The 22,902-nt window shown below is 40.4% G+C and overlaps 2 protein-coding genes across 4 annotated transcripts; one reads left to right on the top strand and one right to left on the bottom strand.

Moving 5' to 3' along the window:
• Window positions 1–3,497: 3,497 nt before the first annotated feature.
• Window positions 3,498–11,738, bottom strand: CLRN2 (clarin 2). Of its 3 annotated transcripts, XM_075499819.1 has the most exons (4): window positions 11,290–11,738; window positions 10,358–10,514; window positions 5,217–5,396; window positions 3,498–4,785 (listed from the first exon to the last, which is right to left on the bottom strand). In XM_075499819.1, the coding sequence occupies exons 2-4, from the start codon at window positions 10,509–10,511 to the stop codon at window positions 4,520–4,522; spliced, it is 600 nt and encodes a 199-aa protein (XP_075355934.1). In that variant the 5' UTR covers window positions 10,512–10,514; window positions 11,290–11,738; the 3' UTR covers window positions 3,498–4,519. The 3 variants fall into 3 exon arrangements, 2 of the variants coding, with proteins under 2 accessions (XP_075355934.1, XP_075355933.1); XM_075499818.1 differs by lacking the exon at window positions 11,290–11,738 and having other exon boundaries at window positions 10,358–10,610; XR_012775480.1 differs by lacking the exons at window positions 3,498–4,785; window positions 5,217–5,396 and adding an exon at window positions 9,377–9,421.
• A 38-nt stretch (window positions 11,739–11,776) lies between these two features.
• Window positions 11,777–22,561, top strand: QDPR (quinoid dihydropteridine reductase). Its single transcript, XM_075499821.1, has 7 exons — window positions 11,777–11,931; window positions 12,119–12,211; window positions 13,651–13,747; window positions 15,441–15,581; window positions 17,964–18,072; window positions 19,492–19,575; window positions 21,676–22,561. The coding sequence occupies exons 1-7, from the start codon at window positions 11,845–11,847 to the stop codon at window positions 21,779–21,781; spliced, it is 717 nt and encodes a 238-aa protein (XP_075355936.1). The 5' UTR covers window positions 11,777–11,844; the 3' UTR covers window positions 21,782–22,561.
• Window positions 22,562–22,902: the final 341 nt, after the last annotated feature.

Here is a 22,902-nt window from a genome sequence, read left to right as displayed (position 1 = left end):
TATGCATACAGTATACTTAATTTGCATATTGAAGATTAAAATGCAAATGGCTTATGAAAGAATAATCAAAGCTTTATTGCAAATGCAAAGACAACAAATTTACATTATTTTCCGTGTAGGATGGTGGTTTTCTTGTATCCGTATCACCATGTGTGTCTAGGAAGACTTGATTAGGTTATAAGGGAAAGCAGTAACAATCCCAAGAGTGAAATTAAAAACAAAAAAAAAAAAAGAAAATGCGGCAAGTGAAAATAAAAGACCAATGAGAATGACTATGGTTATATTTTATCAGGAAAGTTCACACCACAATGCTGGGTCATCAGTGTAATGTCAGGAGTAGATTTATGCTTCTCTAGCAAAAGCACTGAATGGAAAAGAACTGTTTGGAGTCTGCTGACATTTACATTACATTATATTACATCGTCAATATGAAGAGCCAGAGTTTCAGTGGCACTAAACGTGCACTGGATTTTAATGTCAAGCAATCCAGATTTTTTGGGGTTTCTTTTCCTCTTTTTTTCCCCCCAGAAATGTGAAACATAGGTTATCAGTAATTCGCTTTTATATGTGAGAATCTGACACCTTACAACACTATGTATAACAATTAGTTTGCTTTTCCGTACATCTGTAACTAAACTTACATGGTTACATCAGCAGAACATGATGAAGAAGGGTAGCTGGGCCTATTCTTCTCTAACAGTATATTGCAGTTCCCACCTAACCGCTTTTTCCATTAAGTGGTACAGAGAAAAACAGTATGCCTTATTAAGGACAGTGGCACTCAGAGACAATGGCTGAGGGAAATTGCATCCATTTTGATTTATCTTGAACAATTACATTTTTTAACATTAATTCATAACATTATTTAAAGAATCAAAGTGGCAATTAGTTTTTAGCTTCATTTATTTTGGAGAGGCTCTTAGATACAATGAATAGTTTCTTAGTTCTTTGAAGAATGGCTCCATAGCTTCTCTACATCCTGCATGGAGCTTCTATATATTCTGCATGTACAAATTAAGTGGGTATTTTCAGGGTATATGAAGTTGTATTTAATTTTATGGAAAGATAGGATTTGACCCATAATATCTTCAAAGTTCTGGGCAGATACTGCTCATAAATGTTCTCATTTGGGATTTCAGATCTTCCAAAGTAAAAAGTACCCCCGAAGAAGTCTTCATTTCCACATGTTGAGCATGCATATGATCAGATACACTATGTGAAGTATAACTAAAATGAAAATGTGTAAATAAAGTAGATCACACTTGTATCAAGTTCCACATTTTTTGAAAGTATTTCATGATGTACAAGGGAAAGCTGGAAAGGTCTAAGTGATAGATTTACCTATTGTTAGCCTTAAGGTGTGCTTTCTAATTGTACATCTTAACAATGTGTGATTGCATTTAACCTTTTTTTCCTGGACAAAATTTCCCAGGGCAAATATTCTATGCATTGTCACATCAGTGTGTCTTAGCAGTGCTTAAATTGAGACAACCTGTGCAGCTGAAAGGTTAGTTTAGCCTTATATCTGTTTTGTTCAGTTTAATTAATGTATGGTAATGCTTCTGTTCACTCTAAAGTAAACTGAAAATTCTATTTTTTCACAAGTCACAAAACAGTTATTGGGTGATAACATTATTTGGTCATTCAACTCATGCAGCTACAGTATCCCACAATAACACTTCATACCTCTGCTGTGAGAAATCTTCTTTTGGACCGTTACTGCAGAGTATGCTTCATTGCTGAATAGACTCAAAACAAGAAATTAAAAAGCTGGTCAGCCCAGCCATCCCTCTTTAACTTTATTTATACAGTGTATTCTCCTGGTTCTTTCAGAGCTACTGTGACCGATCAAGGAATCCAGTCCAACAAATCTTTAATCTTGTCCTTACCTTAGTCCCATGGCTCTTACTCAATAACTATTTTGGGGGGAAGTTTGGGGGGCATTAAGCAGTTCATTAGCAGTATGAAAAATGTGTGAAATACATGCATATTAGTACTACTGAAAAGCATTTCCAAAGCAATTGCTCTATATGGATTTTAAAATCTGCTTCCTTTTCACTTCCTAAAGAGAATTATATTTAGTAAAGGCTAAGTTAGGTGTTACGATAGAATTATTTCTGTACAACAACTACTTCTAAATTATATGTTCATAGAACAATTACAAATGACAAATATTTCATTTTCTACTTGTGTGATTATACTGCAGTTTAAGGTCTTCTATTTCAGAGCCACTGAGAATTTTTTGGGAGGTGAAGGTGGTGGTACCACCCAGGCCTCTGTGGACAGTTTTCTGGACAGTACTGTGCTGTCACCATCTAAGGCACCTTCATAGACTGGGTTGGTTTGCTGCCTATCCATGTACTGGGTATTGCACCATCTTCCCGGAGTCGTGGCCCAGGGTAGAGACTGAGGGAAAGTGCCAGTACAATGAGAAGAACAGTGAAGTGAGTGGGTGGTATAAATTAGGAATCGCTTTTTCTGCCTTATTGAGTTTCCTTTATGCTAAAATTGTAACAGTGCTCCGACTCATCCAAACTTTCCAGCTGTCTCTTAAATTTTCATGGGACTTTTAAAAAAAAAATGTAGTGCTCCTAAAAAAAAAGTGGCTAACACTGACTTGAAGATGACAGATTATTAGGGCCTATTGCAGAAGCACCCTCACAAATTTCTGCTTCACTCATAATCCTGCTAAACTTGTAGGGCCCAAACCAGAGATGGTACAGGCTACGGTAACCAACACTGCTCATTACATCCGTAGAGTGACTTTGGCTAATAACATTTCCTCTGAAACCAGGCCACTGACTGCCAAATGTCTGCTGGTCTTGCTGCATATGTGCTGAAAAGGACATAAATAACTTTAATTTCTTATCTCACAAAGAGCTTGCACATACAGTGCTGAAGCATTTAGTGAATATAGTGATTTGAGTCTGCTGTGTAAATTAGGAGTACTTTGAATAGAGTTTCACAACAGCAGAACTGGTTTTATAAGAATAACAAATTAAAGTAGAATCTACTCCATAAAACATCTGTTTTCATTGGTCTTTAGATTAAAACAAAGTAAAAACAGCATGGAAAATAAGTATTTGGGCCAAAGATATGAAACTTGTAGGCTTAAGCTGAGTTATAATTCCGTATTTAAATATCTAAATAAGTGGTGTAATCAGCAAACATGTTGAATATCAGCTTATTCTAGCAACTTTCTTTACTGACTGTTCTGCACACTTCAGTGATAAAACTAGTAATTTGGGTACATAAAATATGGTTTTAGGCACTTCTGCAAATACTTAACCCTTATGATAGTATTTTTGTGAAGATGTCTTTTCAAATAAAAAATAAGGAATTTTTGTATATCCTGACGTTCTTAAAACACTTTTAATTCCTTTTCTATAAAAGTTACTATTTTTTTCAAAGAGCTTTTCACAAGAACAGAGTTACACAACCTAGTGGTCTGATGAAGAGTAACTGACTACAAAATAATTTCTTTAATTTAGATGATAACTTCTTTGATTCAGTCAAAGTCATTCTTCAGTTATGTGTAGGTTCTATTGCTAAAAGGTTAGTATGTGTTCACTATAGTAGCCAAAGTCTAAAAATGACATGCTTAATGGCAGATTCTTTTCTCTGAAATACTCATTACTCGTGACCCAAGACTGGTTGAATGCCTGTCAAAATTATGGTACTTCCTAACAAAGTAACTTTTCCACCCATTTAACTGGTTTTATTCATTTTAATACTGTTTCATCACACATCACTTTAACTTGACTTCAGACAGACATAAGAATTGACAGGGTTCTGAAGACAATCTGTCAGATTATTATATTCCAGGTTATCTAAAAGCACTATTACTTAATTCTGTTTACTTTACTTCCAGAAGCTGCAATGAAACCTTCATCTTGCAGCTAATAATTTCTTTTTCATAGTCTACTAGCATCCCATAAACTTTACTTTTCTCACTTCTTTACTTCATGGGGTTTGAGAATTTCTGTTTTAAAAACATTTCACACATACTTAGCCTGTGCTTCCCCTTAACTTTAGCCTCACAGATGATGAAGTTTTTTTCTGTGCAATATAACATCATCAAACATATCTTATATGGTGCTCTCAACATTTTCCAGATAATTCTGTGAAGGTAATTGTCAAATGTCCATTCTTTCTGTTTTGAAATAACCTTATAGTATCAAAGATTTGTGATACACATATTTTCTTTCTAAACAAAGAAGACATTTGGTTTCAATGGAATTGTGTTTCACCTTAGTTTTCTAAAATATCTCAAAATGTAAATTTTCTAAAAACTGCAAAAAGCACATATTCACTGCAGATATTGGTCAGTTTTGAGAATAATGATACTTGTAGCATTTGTTTTTCCCACTTTCCCATACATGTTAATTGCTGGTATTGTAGACTGACGTCTTTACTCATGCTTATACCGAAATCATCCATGCAAATCAAAAGCTGAAGAGCCAAGAAGCTGTTTCTATCATGACAGTTCACTTGACCAAAGTAGTTTTGTGTAGATTTATTAGTACATGATGTCTTCTGCTGTAACATTTGCTTCTTCTGTTTTACTCTTAATTTTAGGGAAATGAATCCCACTCATGGCTATTAGCAGCAAATTTACTGCGTGTACTGTGGCACTTGCCACACAAAGCCAAAAAGAGTCTTCAAACCGTTCTTCTAAGACAATGAATTGAAAGACATTTTCCTGAAAATTGGCAATTCTTTCTGTGAGGTGATGAAGTTTCACAGCGGCCATAAAGCTGGTGACTGCAAGTACTGTAAATCCACCTGCAACAAAATGAAAGAAGTATTCACCGTTGTCAAAACAAGACAGACGTTTTGGTTGTGCTTCAGAAGGCTTATTGAATACAACAGTGAGCATTACACAGAGTAGGGATAGACTTAGGCATGGCTTAAACACCTTCAAAATGCTTAGTCTTTATTGTATGGCCAAACATCATACCAGTGTTTGTAATAAAGTTCTTTTATCAGTGATATAGAGCCTAAAGACTGGCATTCATAGCTCCTGTAAAAAGTTGACTAGACACAGTAAGCCAAGATGCCACCTGACAGTTCTGTTTTGGTAGATGAGAATTCACTGCTAACTTCATTTTATTCACAAGTATTTAAGTCGAGGAGATATTTAATAAGGCAAGAGAAGGAACTTTTAACATTTTGTATGAATGTGACTGGTGAAAAATACTGGTAAATGATTTTACCTGCAAGGAAGTTCCAAAGGCATACTCCTGCTGGACCTTTAATAGCCCGGTAAGGAACTTTTATTGCGTTAAGAATGCAGAATCCAAAACTGACCAGAGAAAAGAAAATGGTCACACAGAGGAACATTATAATCATCACGTGCAGGCCTGTATTCAGCTTTTTCACCATGTGTGGGAAAACTGGCAAGAAAAAAAATCATCTATTCAGTGTGTATTTTTTCTTGACAACAGTAAACATCATGCTGTGCTGGTGCTACAAACTTAAATTATACTTAAACAAGACTATTTTTTACACAGGTGATCAGTTCAGGTAGTTACACACATCTTAGTTCATGATGCTTTATTTGTCACTACATCAGACAAACCAGGGATATTCTACTACAGGAATAATCCTTTACACAGTGTCTGTGAATAAGGATTCAGACTTAAGTTCTGTTTTATTTATCTAGTTGTGTTAATGTCTTTATCTCTGCTGCTGCCATCGTCTGCTGCATTTCTTTCTGTCTTTTGTTCACCTCTGCTCTCCATCCCAAACTCCTTTTTTTGAGCTTCCCATTCCTGTCCCATGCTCTTTATCTCATCCCTTTGAAGTCCGATAGTCCCAGTTTCCTTGTCCAGCCCCTTGCTGCCTAAAATAATATAACTCCTTTCTGTGTTTATTTTCTCATGTTATTCTTCTTTCTCTCTCTGCCTCTCTTTAATACTGGCTCCAGTGAGATCTACTCTGATTTCATACTTCCTAATCTCACAGTTTTCCACTTTCAGATTCCCTTCCCAGTTTCTCATCTAGTGTTTATGCCCCCTTTATGCTCTTCTGGGTATCTGGCAGCATTTTAGTTACATCCATAGGAAGCTTGTAAAGTACTGCAGTCAGGTGGGCTTTAGGTGAAGTGCTCACATGTTTTGCTATAGATGTGAGCTCTTCCTCAACAGCTTGTCGCTCGCCTGTCTCTAAAGAACGGTAACTTTCTTGGTTTTGTCTTCACAGCCAGAGTTACTCCATTGGATGGCCAAATTGGCCAGCAGCAGGGAATTGTGGAGCACCTGAGTATTCAGTTTATCCTGCAGCCCCTTAGTAACAGAATCAGAAGAAATGTGAGTAGGGAATTGTAGGAAACTGACAGGAAAGAGAGAAGCTGATTGAGAAGAACCCTAAAATACAAGCTGATCAAGAACAGCCCTTCACATAGCGTTGCACTGCACACTCACACATGTTTTGAGGAACTAACTGCCTGATTACTAAAAAGTTACTAAAAAGAAGGTACATTATATTATAAACAAATAAATAGATTGCTTCCTATGCTGCATACATGAAAAAAATCCAAACAAGCCACATAAAAAATAGGCAGCAATAATTGGTAGATATCACAGTGAATATCAGACATACAATTTGGTCATCATGACATGACAGAATTCTAGCAGATTATGTAGAAAACTTCATACTGTACACATTCCATACAAAAATTCATGATTCAACAGTTCTACCTTTTCAGTAGCTCATTCTGGGGTTGTAGTTGGGTCTGGCATACATGGGAGCTACAGAAGAGACTCCAACAACAAGAAGAAAAGAGGGAAGTAAATGAGAATCAGAAGTATATATGAGAAATGGGAAGCCAGAAGCTAGCTTGCTTTCTTAACGGGCTGAAGGGCAGAGCTCAAAGGGTTGAAGTGAATGGGGCTACATCTGGCTGGCGACCGGTCACCAGCGGTGTGCCTGAGGGTTCAATTCTAGGGCCAGCTCTGTTCCATACAGCTATCAGTGATCTGGATGCAGGAGTTGAATGCAGCGTTAGCAAGTCTGCTGATGATACCAAACTGGGAGGTGCTGTTGACTCTCTTGAGGGACAAGAGGCCTTGCAGAGGGATCTAGATAGATTGAAGCATTGGGCAATGATTAACGGGATGAAATTTAACAAGTCCAAATGCCAGATTCTGCAGCTAGGACAGAGTAACGCCGGGCACAAGTACAAACTGGGAGAGGAGTGGCTGGAGAGCAGCCCTGCAGAAAGGGATCTGGGGGTGCTGGTGGACAGCAGGCTCCATACGAGTCAGCAGCGTGCCCTGGCAGCCAAGAGGGCAAACCGCGTCCTGGGGTGCGTCAAACACAGCATAATCAGCCGGTCAAAAGAGGTGGTTGTCCTGCTGTCTTTAGCCTTGGTGTGGCCTCACCTTGAGTGCTGTGTGCTGTTCTGGGGCCCACAGTTTAAGAAGGAGGTTCAGGTACTCGAATGCGTCCAGAGGAGGGCAACAGAGCTGGGGAAAGGGTTGGAAGGAATGTCCTGTGAGGAGCGGCTGAGGACTCTGGGTTTGTCTAGTTTGGAGAAAAGGAGGCTGAGGGGCGACCTCATTGCTCTCTACAGCTTCCTGAGGAGGGGAAGTGGAGAGGGAGGTGTTGCTCCCTGGTATCCAGTGATAGGATGCGTGGGAGTGGTCCTAAGCTGCACCAGGGGAGGTTTAGACCAGACTTTAGGAAGCATTTCTTTACCGAGAGGATGGTCAAACACTGGAACAGGCTTCCTAGAGAGGTGGTCGATGCCCCAAGCCTGTCACTGTTTAAGAGGCATTTGGACAATGCTCTTAACAACATGCTTTACCTTTTGCTCAGCCCTGAATTGGTCAGGCAGTTGGACTAGATTATCATTGTAGGTCCTTTCCAACTGAAATAGTCTATTCTGTTCTAAAATAACTGGCAGTGTAACAACAAGGCACAGAGAATTTAGCTTTCTTACAAGCCAGCAGAGTTTTTAGGGTGACTGTAAGCATTCTCCTGCCTTTTTTCTGAGGCTCTCGGCCAAGTCCCATAGACATGACCAGTAAGCCTGGCTTAGTACACAGAAATAAGAATCCTCGGGAAGGATATTGCTGGGGAGGCTCCTGACACATTCCAGCTGTGTTTGCTACGCACAGGCAAAATGCCTGGCTTCCCCAGATCATTCTTGGGGCTTGATGCAGTTGTCAAAACATAAGCATCTTATGCCAATTTAGATGCCTTAGGACTACTGTAACAACCACGTGGGTCTAACATACATGCCACACTATATATGGGACACCTCCAGAAGCAGCAGCTGGAGGTCAGATGATACACCTTGAGGAGTCTAAAATGGCACTGGACATGTATTATGGCAACTGAATCATGCTGTCACTGTCCCGGTTAAAAGAGAGTGTGCCAGCTGCAAGCCTACTCTAGTGAATGTTAACACAGTGAAAGGCAGTGTACTAATAACCATATATTATTGCAATCTGGAGTTCCAAAGTGCCAGAGCTACTGCAGTACTGCAGCGTATGAGGTGCTAGCTTTCTGTCTTGCTCTGTGCTGCCTGTGCAGTCCATTTATGCTAACACATTACCCAAAAAAAGTCTCCCATGTCTTGCTCCCCACTAAGTTCTGAATGATTGAAGATTAAGGGGGACATTCAAAGCAAAAAAGTCAAGTCAGACCCAGAATCCCCAGAAGTCCTGCCGACCATTGTGAAAAAGTATTTAACAGCTTTGTATACTACCATGATACCATTTTGAAACCAGTATTGTGAAAGTATCAAACCCGATAGAGCTATTAAAATATTTAGAAGGAAAAATCTCTGGGATGCTTGTTTACCTAAATGCACGTTTGTGCCCACTGCACTTAATGACCCAATTTTACTGTTCTAACAGGGAGAATTCTTACTAGCTTCAGCAAGAGCTTTGTTTGTTTGAGGAGTATAGGATCATGTCCTCCAAATACGTATTGATGCAGTCCAGAGTGATGGTGGAACATTAGGCCTTCCTCTCAGGTTACACAGTAATTAATCAGAAAGTTTATTAAAGAGTCCAGAAAGTTGTACAGAGATTTAAAGGGGATTGGCTACTTTTTTCCTCATTCTCTCTGACGGGATAGGGTGAAAGAACTGGGACTGTATTTCTGAATGCCCTGAAGAGAAGCAGAGCAGAGCTGGAAGAGCTTTGACCTGATGGCCTGAGACAAAGCGTTTGAGCATGACTGCTATGTCCATGTCATGAAGTTGCAGCTGCAATCAGAGCTTGAGCAAGACTTGGTTATTGTAAAAGCAGCTAGTCCAAATTCATCACAGCTTAACAGCTGGTCATGCTGATCTAAGTTGAGGTTGCTCTGGTTCTCTTCTCCATTCCCTCTGAAGTCCCACAGTCCTGCCTTCCTTCAAGTTTTTACAGTGGTGCTTGTGCAGCCAGTTGTGTAGTCAGCCACGATCCTATGGGAAACAATTTTTTTTTTTGTAGGTTAATTTTTTGGCCAGCTTAACTTTCAGAACTACCTCAGCACAACAACTACCAGAGCCATTGCAAAGGATGGGGCAGGACAGCATTGCTGTGGGCCAGGGAGAGGGTGAGACTGCGGCAGCTTCAACTCATATTGGTTTAAGTTGCAATGGATCTGCACAGTGAACTAAAAATCTTCAGTGCAAAATACCATTTTCACTACAGTACAGGATGTGTGAAAACTGGAAATCATCCAAAGTACAGATCAACATCTGAGTGCTTTCGAGACGTCAAGAAAATCTTTTAAGTTAAAAGGAATAAATTTATAAGAGTTTCTACCTCTTTTAAGAGTTCAGCCATTTTTTCCTGTCCAAAGTTACCAGAAAAGAAGGTAAAAATTTCTTCAATATGTTAATAAAGTTAGGAGTATCTGCTATGGCAGACATCTGCATTAGGACAGCTAGAGAAATACAGAAATGTGGCCAGCTAAATAAATCTCTACTTCTTAAAGGAAAAAAAAAGTGAGGAGTTCAACAGAGAAGGCAAGGACAGAAGCACGAGAGATAGCAGAGCAACACTTGGCATAGGAAAGAGTCAGTCAAAGGGAAAGTATGATTTACAGGGTGATCTCCAAATGACTTTCACTCCCTTCACGAGACTAAAAGGAAATCTTCAATCTAGCCCTGGGGACTTTTTTTCCCATCTTGATTCCAGAATTACAGAACATAACTGGAAGAAAAAAGCTAGCCTGAAATGATAGAGATTTTACATTCACACTCAGATCCCAAACCATAAAGACCACAAGTCAGCCACAAATACAAATTTAATAATAATGATTTGCATTCTATAAGTTCTGTAAACAAAAGAATAGAGTGCTTTTAAAGTTGAACTAGACATTAGACTAAAGATTCTACCAAAATTGTACTTACTTGTGAATTTGGAATGCCGCCCGCCCAACCCACACTGGCGTATTTTGCCGCCCTGGAAGAGTCCATAGTAAATTTCTCCACTGAACTTGACCAGCTCTGGATCTGTGGCATTGACCAAATCAGCTCCTGTTTTGCAAAGGATCTTTCCAGTCATCCACTTTGGGGTCCCCATTGCAACAACAATCAAGATAAAAGACACAAAACTTATTAGAGAAGCCAAGGCAAATAAAGTCTTTTTAAAACAGCCAGGCATCCTAGTGGCTTCAAGGAATCATCTCCAAGGCCTCTCTGCAGCAGTCAGGCACGTTTCCCATTTTTTCTCGTGCTCTGAAATCCACAAATGAATAGCATACATTTCAAAATACATCTCATTGTATTTTGAGGCTCCAGAAATTAATCTGTACAGTTAAAAATCAAGTCCAAAAATATATTTTGCTGTGACAACATCCTGAAATGGTTGCAAGTAACAGCTTCATTACACTGTAGCGTGGTGATGCTTGTTTCTGCAGAAAGTAATCCTATATCTATCGCCTGACTAATGTTTCATCAGAGGTTTAATTGTCCTGCTCACATGACATCAAGTTCCTTACCGTAACAGCATGGGAAGAAAATTAGGAGCAGAATCCATTTTTTTCAGATTATTAAAAGCATGGGTAAATAGCTGTGCGCAAGGGACAAAGCATTAAAAACACATAATTTGGCATCAGGATTCTGCTGGCATCTCAGCCGTGTTGAGCTGCCTTCTCTCGGCGCCTACTCCCACCCTGCGTCTAAATGTCACTGCTGTCAGAGCTACCGGGACCGGCCATCTCGAAGCCTGTTAACTGAGGTACATAAATGATGTTTCAGGCTGCCGAGGTTTCATGCATGAACCTTCTGGACTACAACGGGGCGCACGCAGCTCCTCGCAGCCCGGGGCGGCCCGGCCGTACCTGCCGTGCCAGCGGCGGAGCCCAGGTGCTCAGGGGCTGAAGCAAGCGGCGTAATTCAAGCTACAGGTGCGATCCAGGAGTACTAAAGCAAACCGGCCGTAATTGCCTGCGCTTCTACGGTTACTGCTACTCAAGACCTGCAGGGACCTTTATAACCACTAATTAATTAATCCTGGCAGTATCCCTGGGGGGCAGGTAGCACGGTCCGCTGCTGGAGCTCAGGCCGGGTGGGGAGGGAGGCAGGCAGAGTGGGTGCCCGCCCGCCCAACACCGGCACACCGCCGCCGGCTCTCGCCTCGAGCCAGGCCCAGGCGCTGCGGGCCCGGGGGAGCCGCGGTGGGGGATTTCCTGAGGTAAAAGTCTCGCGGCGGCACCATCTGGGCCCTCGGGGCACGCGGGCAGGGCTCCAGCGCCAGGACCTGCCCGCCCACGCCTTCGGCCGGCCGCTGCCGCCCCTCGCCCGCCCCTCGCGGGGGGCAGCCCGCATGCGCAGGCGGGGCCGGCCGGGCGGCGAGGCCAGAGTTAGCGCTAGAGCGGGGCAGGAAGGCAGCGAGCATGGCCGCGGCGGGCAGGGTGCTGGTGTACGGGGGCAGAGGGGCGCTGGGGTCCCAGTGCGTGCGGTACTTCAAGTCCAGGAATTGGGTAAGCGCTGGGCCGGGGGGGGGGGGGGGGGCGAGGCGGGGAGCCCCGCCGAGGGGAGCGCTGCCAGCCCGCCGGGACGGCGCTCCCGCGGGAGTAGCCAGCCGCCGGGAGAGCGCCCGAGCCGCGGGGCGGCGTGAGGCGTTTGGGAGAGCGGGCCGCTAACGCGCCGTTCCTCTCGCCGCGGCAGTGGGTGGCCAGCATCGACCTGGCGGAGAACGAGGACGCCAGTGCCAACGTGGTGGTGGGGGCGACCGACTCCTTCCCGGAGCAGGCCGAGCAGGTGGGTGAGAGTCCGGGGGTGGGGCGGGCACCCTCGCCGTGGGCGGCCGCTGCCCGGGAGGCCTGAGGCGGCCTGAGGCTCTCCGAGCGAGGCTGTGGAAGTAATGAATGCAGCCTCTCTCCCTTCGTGTTTTCCGCCCTTCGCCCGTTGCCCGCTGCTGTAGTAGCTGCAGTGAGGAAGGCGGCTGTGGGGATGGGTCCGATTTCAGGCAAGAAGCCGCCGCTGCGGGGCTAAGGAGCCCGGCCGGTGGCCGTCCTGCTGCCGTACTGTGAACCCGAAGATCCCAGCTTCTGCTCGGCGCTTCTTTTTATTTTTTTTTTTCTAATTTCCTTCTAACTGCATGCGTGAATACGCAGAAAGAGCTGGGATTTTGGAGGTTCAGCACATAAGGCAGTTTTGCATTATTTTTCTCTTGGCGACTTGAAAAGTCGTGGACTGAATCAGATTAGTATAATGAAGATGGATTAGGACATCTTAAAATGCAACACTGTTTTCTAATGTCCTAACTCTTAAATGTGTTGTGTGTAGGTAGATGGTATACTCAAAGCATGCATACCCTAAGCCCCAGTGGGATCCCTAGAGAATGCACTGGTTTCCACAAAGGTAAATATGGGAGAATCCAAGCAAGCCTAAAACCTGTTTTGCTTTATTCTCAAGAGATAGGATTTATTTTTTTAATTTTAACTTTTGAACCTATTTCTCTTATTGATAAACTGAATCAGTAGCTGATATGTTTTCTTTATATCTACACAATTCTTAAGCCTTTTAAAGAGTAATAATAGAATGTTTGCAACGTATTTTTCAATGCTGAGGCTTTGTGAAAACCAGTGGATTTTTTCTTTTGTTGAGAGATGGATTGTTTGCTTTTCATAGCCAACAAATTGACAGTTGGTAATGAAGTCTTATATTTTAAAAAGATACTGGATATCTAAAAGTACACAAACTCAAATTTAGGGGCCAGACTCGAACTGATGGTTGTGGTCTAGATGGAAGCAATAAGAAAGCTAATCTTTGGTTGTTCATTTCTTGCACTGTCATCAAAAGTAACACCAGTAGTCCTGGTCAGACCTGGAGTTTCATTTCCCATATTAAACAGCACCGCACCCAGAAAAGAACCTGTCAAAAAGTAAGTTACAAATAAAAATTTTTGTTAATGATATAGGTAAGGGTTAGATCTTTCAGTCCTGCTCAAGTCAGTTATTTCCAGTGATATCACACACTGTATGGTCTGACTTTCATCTGTAGTTATCTTTCAGCACAATTATTTTGTTTTGAGTTCAAAGATCACAAATGTTAATTTTCTGCAGCTGTTTAAATTGCTATGTGTTGTGTTACTCAGCTACGTAACTGGAAAAAAGTAACTTTAAAGTAGTCTTGATATTTACTTCTTTACCTTAGCAGTCCAGTGTTTTCAATATGTTTTTTTCTATGTATTGAAGGTGACAGCAGAGGTTGGAAAACTCCTTGGTGAAGAAAAAGTGGATGCAATCTTGTGTGTAGCAGGAGGATGGGCTGGAGGCAGTGCCAAAGCTAAATGTAAGCCTTTGGTACATGCATGCTGGTGAACACATGAATGAAATCTGAGAGGAATCCTTAAAAATCATGGTAATAAAGATATTTGAGATCATCTTTCATCCTGAGTCCAGAAGAGGACAAGAGCGTAAAAGGAAAAAATATGTCACAGTGTTCAGTCATAATGCTTCTTAGTGCTTCTCTGAATTTTTGCTGTCTGTTAAACTTGCACAGTGCTTAGTATTTTCAGTAATACTTTTTGATGCACCAATATTCATCGGAAAAATCTTGATGCACTTTATGAAGGAGTTCAGCATTATTATCTATGAACTAACTTTTGCTGAGGTTACCTGTGTCAGGCAAGTTACAGAAGACAGTGGCTGGGTAGAAACATCGATGTTGTTTCCTAATTCATTGCTTGATGCATAAATCCTCAGTTGCCTCCTGCAGTTCTCTGAGCTATTACTGTGCAACACAGTATTGGAAGGAGCTGTCTAGTGACCTGCGATCATGCTACAGAAAAAGCCTTCAGTTTAAAAAAGCTTCTAAACATGTAATATTCAGAGTGAAATTTTATACTTTACCCACTAGTGTAGAGATACAAGGAAAAAGAAATAGCCTTGTTTTCTGTCTGGAGTAAATCTGGTAAAATGTGTCCTTTTCTTGCCCCCTTCCAGTTCGGACGTTACAAGCAAAGATTTCTTTTTAAAGAGAGGCAATATGGAAAGGCATACATGCTTACACCACAGTTGCATTATATTACATTGTTATTAGTGTGCACCATATTTTAAATAAGGTAGTTTATGATAACCATAATTTATAGTGATGTTATTGGTAGGGCAGTGGGATATCTTGGGATAGGTGGTCGGCTTATGTCACAGATTTACTTGTGCTTATTCCATATTGTGTTATGGAAATGGTTCTTTCTGAATACTAAGATCTTTGACATGGCTAGTTATTGTTTTTCGTCTTTTCCCATGCAGATACTGATAATAAAAAACAAAGATGAGAGTGCAGATTTTGCTTTCGTTGAAAGTTATTGGTGTACCTCCCCTGGTAGGATGCTTTACCAGAGGTTGCACTCCAGTATGGAGGGGCACTGGAATGCACACTCAGTACAGTGCAGATGCATGCATCTTTGGTATTCCATACCAGCATGCTACTGTCAGACAGCCAGATTGTTTCTTGGTTTATGAAGTAATCTGGTGATAAGAAGTATTTTTTATTCAACTCCTTTATCTCTTGGAGTCTTCTATCTGCATACTAATGGAGCGTAGCTCTTTCGCAGCCAGTGAGGAAGTTATGGAAAGAGACAGGTCATGGTAGTACAAGGTGAGATGAGGCTAATGTGAGAGTTTTGAGATCCTTGACATAGATTGAAGCAACCACTACAGGAGTTTCAAGAACTTGGAAATCCTTGAACCATTAATGGGGAGCTAATGGAACTATCTTGGGTTTATTTTTTGTGTTTCTGGTAGTGAGAAAGCAGATAATTGCCTAGAATATATGTTGTAGAGCTGGGGCTCAGAGCCCAAAGAAAAGGGAGATACAAAAGACATAAATTGATATTTTACCCAATGTGGAAGTAGAAAACGGTAGAAAGCATGTTTTCATTGTCCTGTTGCGTAGTGCCATTGCACTCTGTGTGACAGTAAGGAAATTAGAGTTCGAAGTCTTCTATCTTTTAGTTAATTTCACTAATTCTCTTCCTAATCAGCTTTATACAAAAACTGTGATCTGATGTGGAAGCAGAGCATTTGGACATCCACTATTTCCAGCCACTTAGCCACAAAACATCTGAAAGAAGGCGGCCTCTTGACTTTGACAGGAGCTCAAGCTGCTTTATCTGGAACTCCAGGTAAAATGCAGTGCATGATAACTGCTGGGTCATCAGCAGTTATAGCTGTCTGTTAGTCTGAGCATTCTTGTTTGTGAAGCAACAGTTTTACTCCCCAATTGGCATCTTGTACAAATAGAAAATTGCTGCTGAAACAGTTGAGGAAAGTGTAATTTTACAGGTAGCAATACTGAATCTCTTGAAGCTAGAGTGCAAACAGATAGAATCAGTCTTTAAATAATATTTGACATGCATTGGTGAAATGTACTTGGCTAATATATGATACAGTAAAAAAAGTTTGGAAAATAATGAAGAATAGAAGCACAGAGCAACCTGTAATTACAGTGCTTAAATAAAGTTAAATCTCCTATTTGTGTTCTGAAAGGCAGAGTCCTTAATTGCCCAATTTTTCCATTGGTGATGACTCAGCTGATTCTGTTAAATGTACTTGTTCTGTTCATGTTCTGATTCCAGTCTACCTTTGCTTCAGACATAGATAAGCTTGTTGACCTTTGGCTTTGACCGCCAGTAGCTATTTAATATGAACTTTATTGAGTTTTTTCATCTCACACCTTGCCACATTGGTCTGGAAGGAGGAAGAAATCTGGGAGAAATTGAAAATTTAAAAAAAAAAAAGGCACCAACACACAAGCCTGCAGGCAGGGAGAAGAAAGTTTTTGAGACAAATACTCTTATTTTCCAGTCTTCTAGTAGTGTGACTTCAACAATATTTTGATGAGACATAGATACTAACATTTTAAAACATAAAATTTATGAATATTCCTGAAAGCTGTGTCTAAAACTGCTCAGGGAAAATATGCTGTATTTTCTAGTTAATGATTTATCTTCTGTATTTACAGCTGCATCTGGCATAGTCCGAAGATAAAAGGCTTATTTCATGAGAATAAGCAGATGAATAATTCACTGTGTACTACTGACTGACCATATACAAATGAAAAAAATGTGAACTCTGGCGAACTTTCATGTTGGTGTTTTTGGGTGGTTTTGGGAGGTAGGGACCACAACACAGGAATCAAAGTGATTTGCTTTCATGTTTTGAACTAGCTGGTTTCAACGAGTCTGGATTTTTCTGAAAAACACAGCAGTGCTTTGGGCAAACACATGCAATTTATTAACATCAGGAAGAATTGGGAAAGAGTTGTTACTCAACTTACGCAAATATGACTTGTTAGGCTTGTTACTACCAGCTGTTATGGAAGGAATCATCTTTTTCTTATTTGCTGCTGGTGTGATTTTTCTTTTCCTGTGTGAAAATGTTGACTCACATGATGCAAATGGAAGAATACTGAGGATTATATAAACAGTTAGAGAAGCAGTCTGACAGTGATGGCTAAGAAATGTAGAAGCATGAAAAGGTTTAAGAAGACTTGGAATGTTTGGCTTAGACAAGACAAGAGGGGAATACTATAGAGATGCAAATATTTTTATTGTAACAAAATAAGTTAGCTACTGCTGCCCGTGATTCCATCTAATAAAAACGGATGTTATACAATATGCTGAATTAAATATAATGGAAACACTTCTACAGTGCAAGATTATCTTTGTAACTTTGATATAAAATACTTCCTCAGGAACATTGGAAAGGGGTTGTGTAGTTACATAGATGGGCAGAAAGGCGTCCAGTTGTAGTAGACAAAATACATTTATTTTTTCTTACATGCTTAATCTGTGTCTAGACTGCTTGGTAGGTACATACCATGAGACATCTCAGACCTAGAGCACCCTGATTTATCCAGATCTTGTACCTGACCAGTGTGCCTTATGCTCTCATTCCTGTTGCTCTTACACTGCTAGGTACTGTCTCCCTAGAAAGCCACAGTGTTTAGGAAGAAGTTTGCTTTTCCTGCAGGTTATCTAGTAATTTCCTACCATGAGGGGTTTTTTGTAGTTTTCTCCAAAGGGCCTATCAGACTTGGGATGCTGACCAAGTGAATTACGGTTCTGGAGAGAAGTGAGCTGTATCTGTTTGGCTCCAAACCTGCAAATACATTAGTCATATGATTAAAATTAATGGATGATTGCCTATTAATGCCTATGAGCATCTTCACACTTTATTAGATTTGTAAGGTTAGCCCTGTAGGTCCCATCCTTCAGGGTACATTTGGGTACATTAACTAAACATACTTAACTCTGTAAGCTGCTTATTTCTGTAGGACTGAGTAACCTGCAATCTGTGATAGTTCATGAATGTCTAGTAAGAGCCTTTTGTTTTTTCTTTTTTCCTTTTTTCTTTTAATATGTATGTTTTGATACGTTTTAAGAGTCTGATTCTGTTCTGGCTGTGGTAAGTGTTCTTAATGTTCATCAAACAATCTGAGTTACTACTGATGATACTGAGAGCTGTTTTGATTGTGCTCTAATTTGCCTGTTTTTAATTGTTAGGGATGATTGGCTATGGCATGGCCAAAGGAGCAGTGCATCAGCTTTGTCAGAGTTTATCTGGTGCCAATAGTGGCTTGCCATCTGGTTCTGCTGCTGTTGCCATTTTACCGTAAGTGGTTGCATAGTTGCTTCTGCCTGTGTTGTTTTATTTAATTGTGTCTGTAACCTAGAGTCATGTGGATATGCTTGCGATGGCCTGTTCACAGTACACAAACAGCTTCTCAGACCTACTTACAGTTTCACAGAGAAAGGAGGCATCTTCAATCTATGAACAAAATGATATGCAAGTCACCCTAAAAATGATTAAATTATTTTCTTTTCCTTTCCTTTGCAAAACACTAGTGGATGTTAGGATTAAAATTTGATTGACTTTTAACTAGTTTAATCCTAGCCATGCATTAATGTGTGGGGTTTTTTTTAAGTATAGACAGAACTTTGAAAATAAGATGACCTATTCAGCACAGTTTTAGATTTAGCTGTGTGATAATAGTAAAGCAAAGGATTACTTGACAAGTTTTGACTTGGTTAAAGACGCATCTTCATAAGGTGCTGCGTATCTATGCTTGATCAGTAAAATTAGGTCACTTTGAGTATGTGTGAAAAGAAAAAGTTAAGCTTGTATTTGCCTGTCGCAGCTTTCTTTTTGATGAGGAAAGCTAGTAAGAAGTGGATGGCCTAGTAAGTCTTCACTATGTCTAAATGTATCAATTCTGCTGCAAAAATTAAAAGTATTTTTCTTGCCAGGTCCATATCTAGTTCAAGACCCAAAACTTAAGGCTAAAGAGTCCTGTGTAGGGATTTGGAACACTACCTGAATACTCCCTGCTTTGTTTTCCTCATATACACGCTCTTAAGCGCACTTCTTCAGGTCAGAGAGCAACAGCATGAAAAGCATTTGGATAATTGACACCACCTTCTCCAGAGCTTTACAGACAAGCAGACACCAAGATCACTGCACTTTTGGGCATTCTGCACTTGCATAGTTCTCATGCAAAACTCTGTTCTTGAGTGCATTTTTGAGAGAGAAATTATACCTTGGATTGTCAACAGCATCTCAGTGAAGGAGTTGTGAAAAGTTCACCCCTTAATATCATTGTATGTAGCATAAATATGTATCATCAAAGTCAAAACTTCCCATGCTTGTGCACTTAATCTCTGCATTTGCAGCTGGCGTGAGCCTATTTGAAAGCATGGATGTAGTGTGTATGTGCTGTGCAGTACTTGTGAACAAGGATATTACTGCCATTCCCTGTCTGCATGAGAGAGACTGGAAGGGAGCTGTGGGCTAAGTGGTTGCCCTAATGGGCTGGATGTTATCAGCATGCCAGGAAGGTGAGGGGTTATAGGTTGGAGCCTTTGATATACATTGAAACTGATGGCTATATGCTGTTAACATATGTAGAGGATGCAAGGGAAATCCATACCCGTGGTATAAAAGTCAAGCATATGTTACAGCAATGAATAGAAGCAGGTGGCGCTCACCAGAAACATGATGTATAAATAAAAGGCTTATCTTTTTTAATCACAGGGTTACCTTAGATACACCAGCAAACAGGAAATCAATGCCTGATGCAGATTTCAGCTCCTGGACACCCTTAGAATTCATTGCTGAGTGAGTATCCGTGTGACAACTAAGCAATTCCTCACTGTCTGTCTTGCTGCAGCATCTTATTGCATGTTCTTTCTAAACAGCTGTCTTGGATTTGGGGTTTTTTTTTCCCCTCCATCATCCCCTCATTGTGTATGTTTCTAAATCACGTTGGGTTTATTGCACAGGCTTCTTAACTGGAGAAAATTAGCCCAACTCCATCAAGTTCAGCATCTCTACACCAGTTATTCTGACAAGGGAGATAGCCGTAAGCAGTTGGAAGCCAGAGAATCTCATAAAGCCTGTAGACAAATTAAATTGCAGACAGCAGATGCAGGAGACAGTAGTATGGCTTAAAGGTAAACTGCAAATAGGCATGTAAACTTTGGTGGCATTATTTTTCTTTTAAGCACTCTTTACTGCCTAGTCTATGGTGTGTTGGTTTACTTCTCTCAGCTGGCAAAATTCCTGCTCTTGTTTAGAAAAATTTAGTCAAGATTTTTTTTGTTTTCCATCATCCACAAAGGCTTGTCCTGAACGATGTTGCAAAATGCTGAAACTTCAACTGTAGCTTATGTAACAGCAGGCTGAGATTATAAGGCTTACTGTTTCTCATTCCTCTCGGATAGAGAAGGTGCAGCAGAAGTACTGCTTTCTGCAATGTGATGGAGAGTAGCAAAGATTCTGCTGAGGGTGAGCTGTCAAAAGGAAGAAAATAAGGACACAACTGTCCTGCCTCTTTGCAGAAAAACAAAGATGAATCTACGTTTGTACACTGTAAAGGGCTTTACTCTTACGCACTTTTAAAGTCTTAAAACTGACACTGAAATTGCATTTGCCTATTGCTAATTGTTCAGAGAGTAGTTTTAGTTCTGACATTAGATTTCCCCTTTTTTTGTGATTTTTTTTTTTAAGTTGGACATCGGAGTGGGAAGTGGGTTTTGTTGTGAGAAGCCTATGCAGCTGTTTGATGTGGCTCTTTAAAAGGACCCCATCAATTGAATTTAGTTGGCCTAAAAATGTTCAAAAAAATCTTTATTATGCTCCAGAGACTGCTTAGCCAGATGTTGTGGTTTTACAAATTAATTTTTGTTTAAATTTAAACTTTTAAAGTATTTTTTCCTTACGGGAGAATTAGGCTGATTGGCCTATGCATTTTGCAACATCATTCAGGACAAGCCTTTGTGGATGATGGAAAACAAAAAAATCTTGACTAAATTTTTCTAAACAAGAGCAAGAATTTTGCCAGCTGAGAGAAGTGAACCAACACACCATAGAGAATTTGTTTCTTGGGCTCTAATTCCCTAAACTTTAAATCCAGCTTTGAAAACTGAAAATCCCACTGGCTGTGGAAGAAAAACATCCAATGTTGTTGAGCGTTGGTAACATCTGTATCTTGGGAAGGATGCAGGAAATCTTTTCCTATATAGCACTTGAATTTTGTGCACTGGAGGCCGTTGTGTCGGGTAGCAGGACGTTCCAACATGGCAGTTGCTATGTCTGCAATATTGGAAGGGTTGATGGACCTGAAAAATACACTGTGCTTTCTGTATTACGTTTTGAGTAAGTGTGCTATTTCTGGTGTGCTACCTAGAATGAGTGCATTTTAGCACTATTTTGGATGTCTTAAGGCTTTCTGTGCTTCTGCTGAGATCACTTTCACAGTTAAATATCTAAGTGTTATAATGGCCTGTTGGCAGAGTAATGGGTTTAAGCAACTCTATTTTAGCCATAAATCTGTGTTTCTGATATATACTATAAAGGCAACTTAAGTAGCCTCTCCTTCCCCTTTTCAAATGTTTTTTTTGTTTTTAACTTGGAAAAAACTTGCCACTTTGGCTTCCCACTTTGACATTTTAAGCTCCTGGCCTTTTCCTTTGGGATGTTCTGAAAATCCCATGTGTGTGCTGTAAAGCCCTACGGATTTCTCTGGGCCTCTCTCCAGCTCTGAGGGTCTGAATCCAGTGGTTGCATTGCCACTTTACAACATACATAGAAATTGCTAGAGAGGGCAATAGGAAAAGAAGGAAAAAAGAAGGCTTTTTTTATGCTTCCTGTTAATATACCTGATAGTAGTGTTTTCTTCCTCCTCCTCACCCTGTTTTATCCATTTATTTAAAACAGAACCTTTTTTGACTGGATAACAGGAAAGAATCGACCAAACTCAGGGAGTCTAATCCAGGTGATAACCACAGGAGGGAAGACTGAACTAGTTGCAGCACATCTTTGATGTCAGTCACTTAAGACGGTGGAACTTAAGCAAAGGAGAAGCTATGGAAAATGTGTCTGCCAGTATAATTTGGATGGTCTTCTGTATCCAGTGATTGTAGTTATGTCATTAATGGAACCAGATTTCAAGTAATATTTCTGTGCTGTCAGTTGTGAGCTATCGGCATTTGTTTACCAACAAGTATCAAGTATTTGTCTCTAAACGAAAGTTTCAGGCTTTAAAGTCTGTAGATGTCCTAATTCCGAGCATTGTATGTCAACTTACCTGTTTTCTCTGAAGTGGGAATTGTGCTTAATTATGTCATGTAATCACGTATATAATGGTTGGATTTTTTTTCTCAGTCAGTTAAGTGTTTCTAGCAACTTACTGTGATTCTTTCAGTAGTCTGCCTGTTGTCTTCTGTCTGAGAATGTAACCCCACCCTGCATATTATGATGGCTGTAATTACAGGAAACATTACAGTCATTATATAATGTCCTAGTCTGGTAACATTTTTCTTGTGAATGTTCCACTTGAGTTAATGGAACTGTATAGAGATTACCCACTTGAGAAGGAGTTCCTAATTTGCCTTACAGTTTATAAGCTGCTATCAGGCCTACAGTTGTAGGATAAAACAGTTGTTCTGCCAAATGATCAGTATGTCTTTGTGTTAGTCATGATGGTTCTTTGCTTTCTGAAAAAGCAAAGTGCTGTAAAGAAGTACTAGAAAAAGCATACACACACTTCTATTTGAATATGGAACTTTTTGTGCTAAATAAATGTATATTATGTACTGGGCTGTCTCCATCACTGTAATCCAAATATTTGGATAACATTTTAATCAATTTAACTGAACTTGCAGTTCAGTTATGGCAAAGGACTTCATATTTTTTTTACTTACTGCCTTCTGATCTTGCTGTGTAAAATATGTTTCTGTGATAGAGGTGCAGAAGAGCTACTAGCTGTGCCTAGAGGCAGGTCTTCAGCTGGAGCAAATGCTTCCTTTAATCCAGCTACATTACATGGAAATACAGTTTGGCTGCTGAGTGAAAGTATTGTCTGTTCTGAGTGTAGGCTTATGTGGAATCAGTACTCTCAGGTTTTTTGGAACATCTTAAAAACAATTGAACATGCCAAGTGGT

Source organism: Mycteria americana, chromosome 4 (genome assembly GCF_035582795.1).
Source record: "Mycteria americana isolate JAX WOST 10 ecotype Jacksonville Zoo and Gardens chromosome 4, USCA_MyAme_1.0, whole genome shotgun sequence".
Taxonomy (NCBI): Eukaryota; Metazoa; Chordata; class Aves; order Ciconiiformes; family Ciconiidae; genus Mycteria; species Mycteria americana.
Note: the sequence above shows the minus strand (reverse complement) of the source record. Positions and strands in the feature narration are given on the sequence as shown.

Bases quoted from the DNA above. Each gene is read 5' to 3' on its own strand.
- QDPR (XM_075499821.1), top strand. From the start codon at position 11,845: ATGGCCGCGGCGGGCAGGGTGCTGGTGTACGGGGGCAGAGGGGCGCTG. The intron at 11,932-12,118 runs GTAAGCGCTGGG...TCGCCGCGGCAG, and splicing joins ACTTCAAGTCCAGGAATTGG to TGGGTGGCCAGCATCGACCT. The intron at 12,212-13,650 runs GTGGGTGAGAGT...TATGTATTGAAG, and splicing joins TCCCGGAGCAGGCCGAGCAG to GTGACAGCAGAGGTTGGAAA.
- CLRN2 (XM_075499818.1), bottom strand. From the start codon at position 10,610: ATGCCTGGCTGTTTTAAAAAGACTTTATTTGCCTTGGCTTCTCTAATA. The intron at 5,397-10,357 runs GTAAGTACAATT...TTTTCTTGCCAG, and splicing joins GCGGCATTCCAAATTCACAA to TTTTCCCACACATGGTGAAA. The intron at 4,786-5,216 runs GTAAAATCATTT...ATTTTGTTGCAG, and splicing joins CCTTTGGAACTTCCTTGCAG to GTGGATTTACAGTACTTGCA.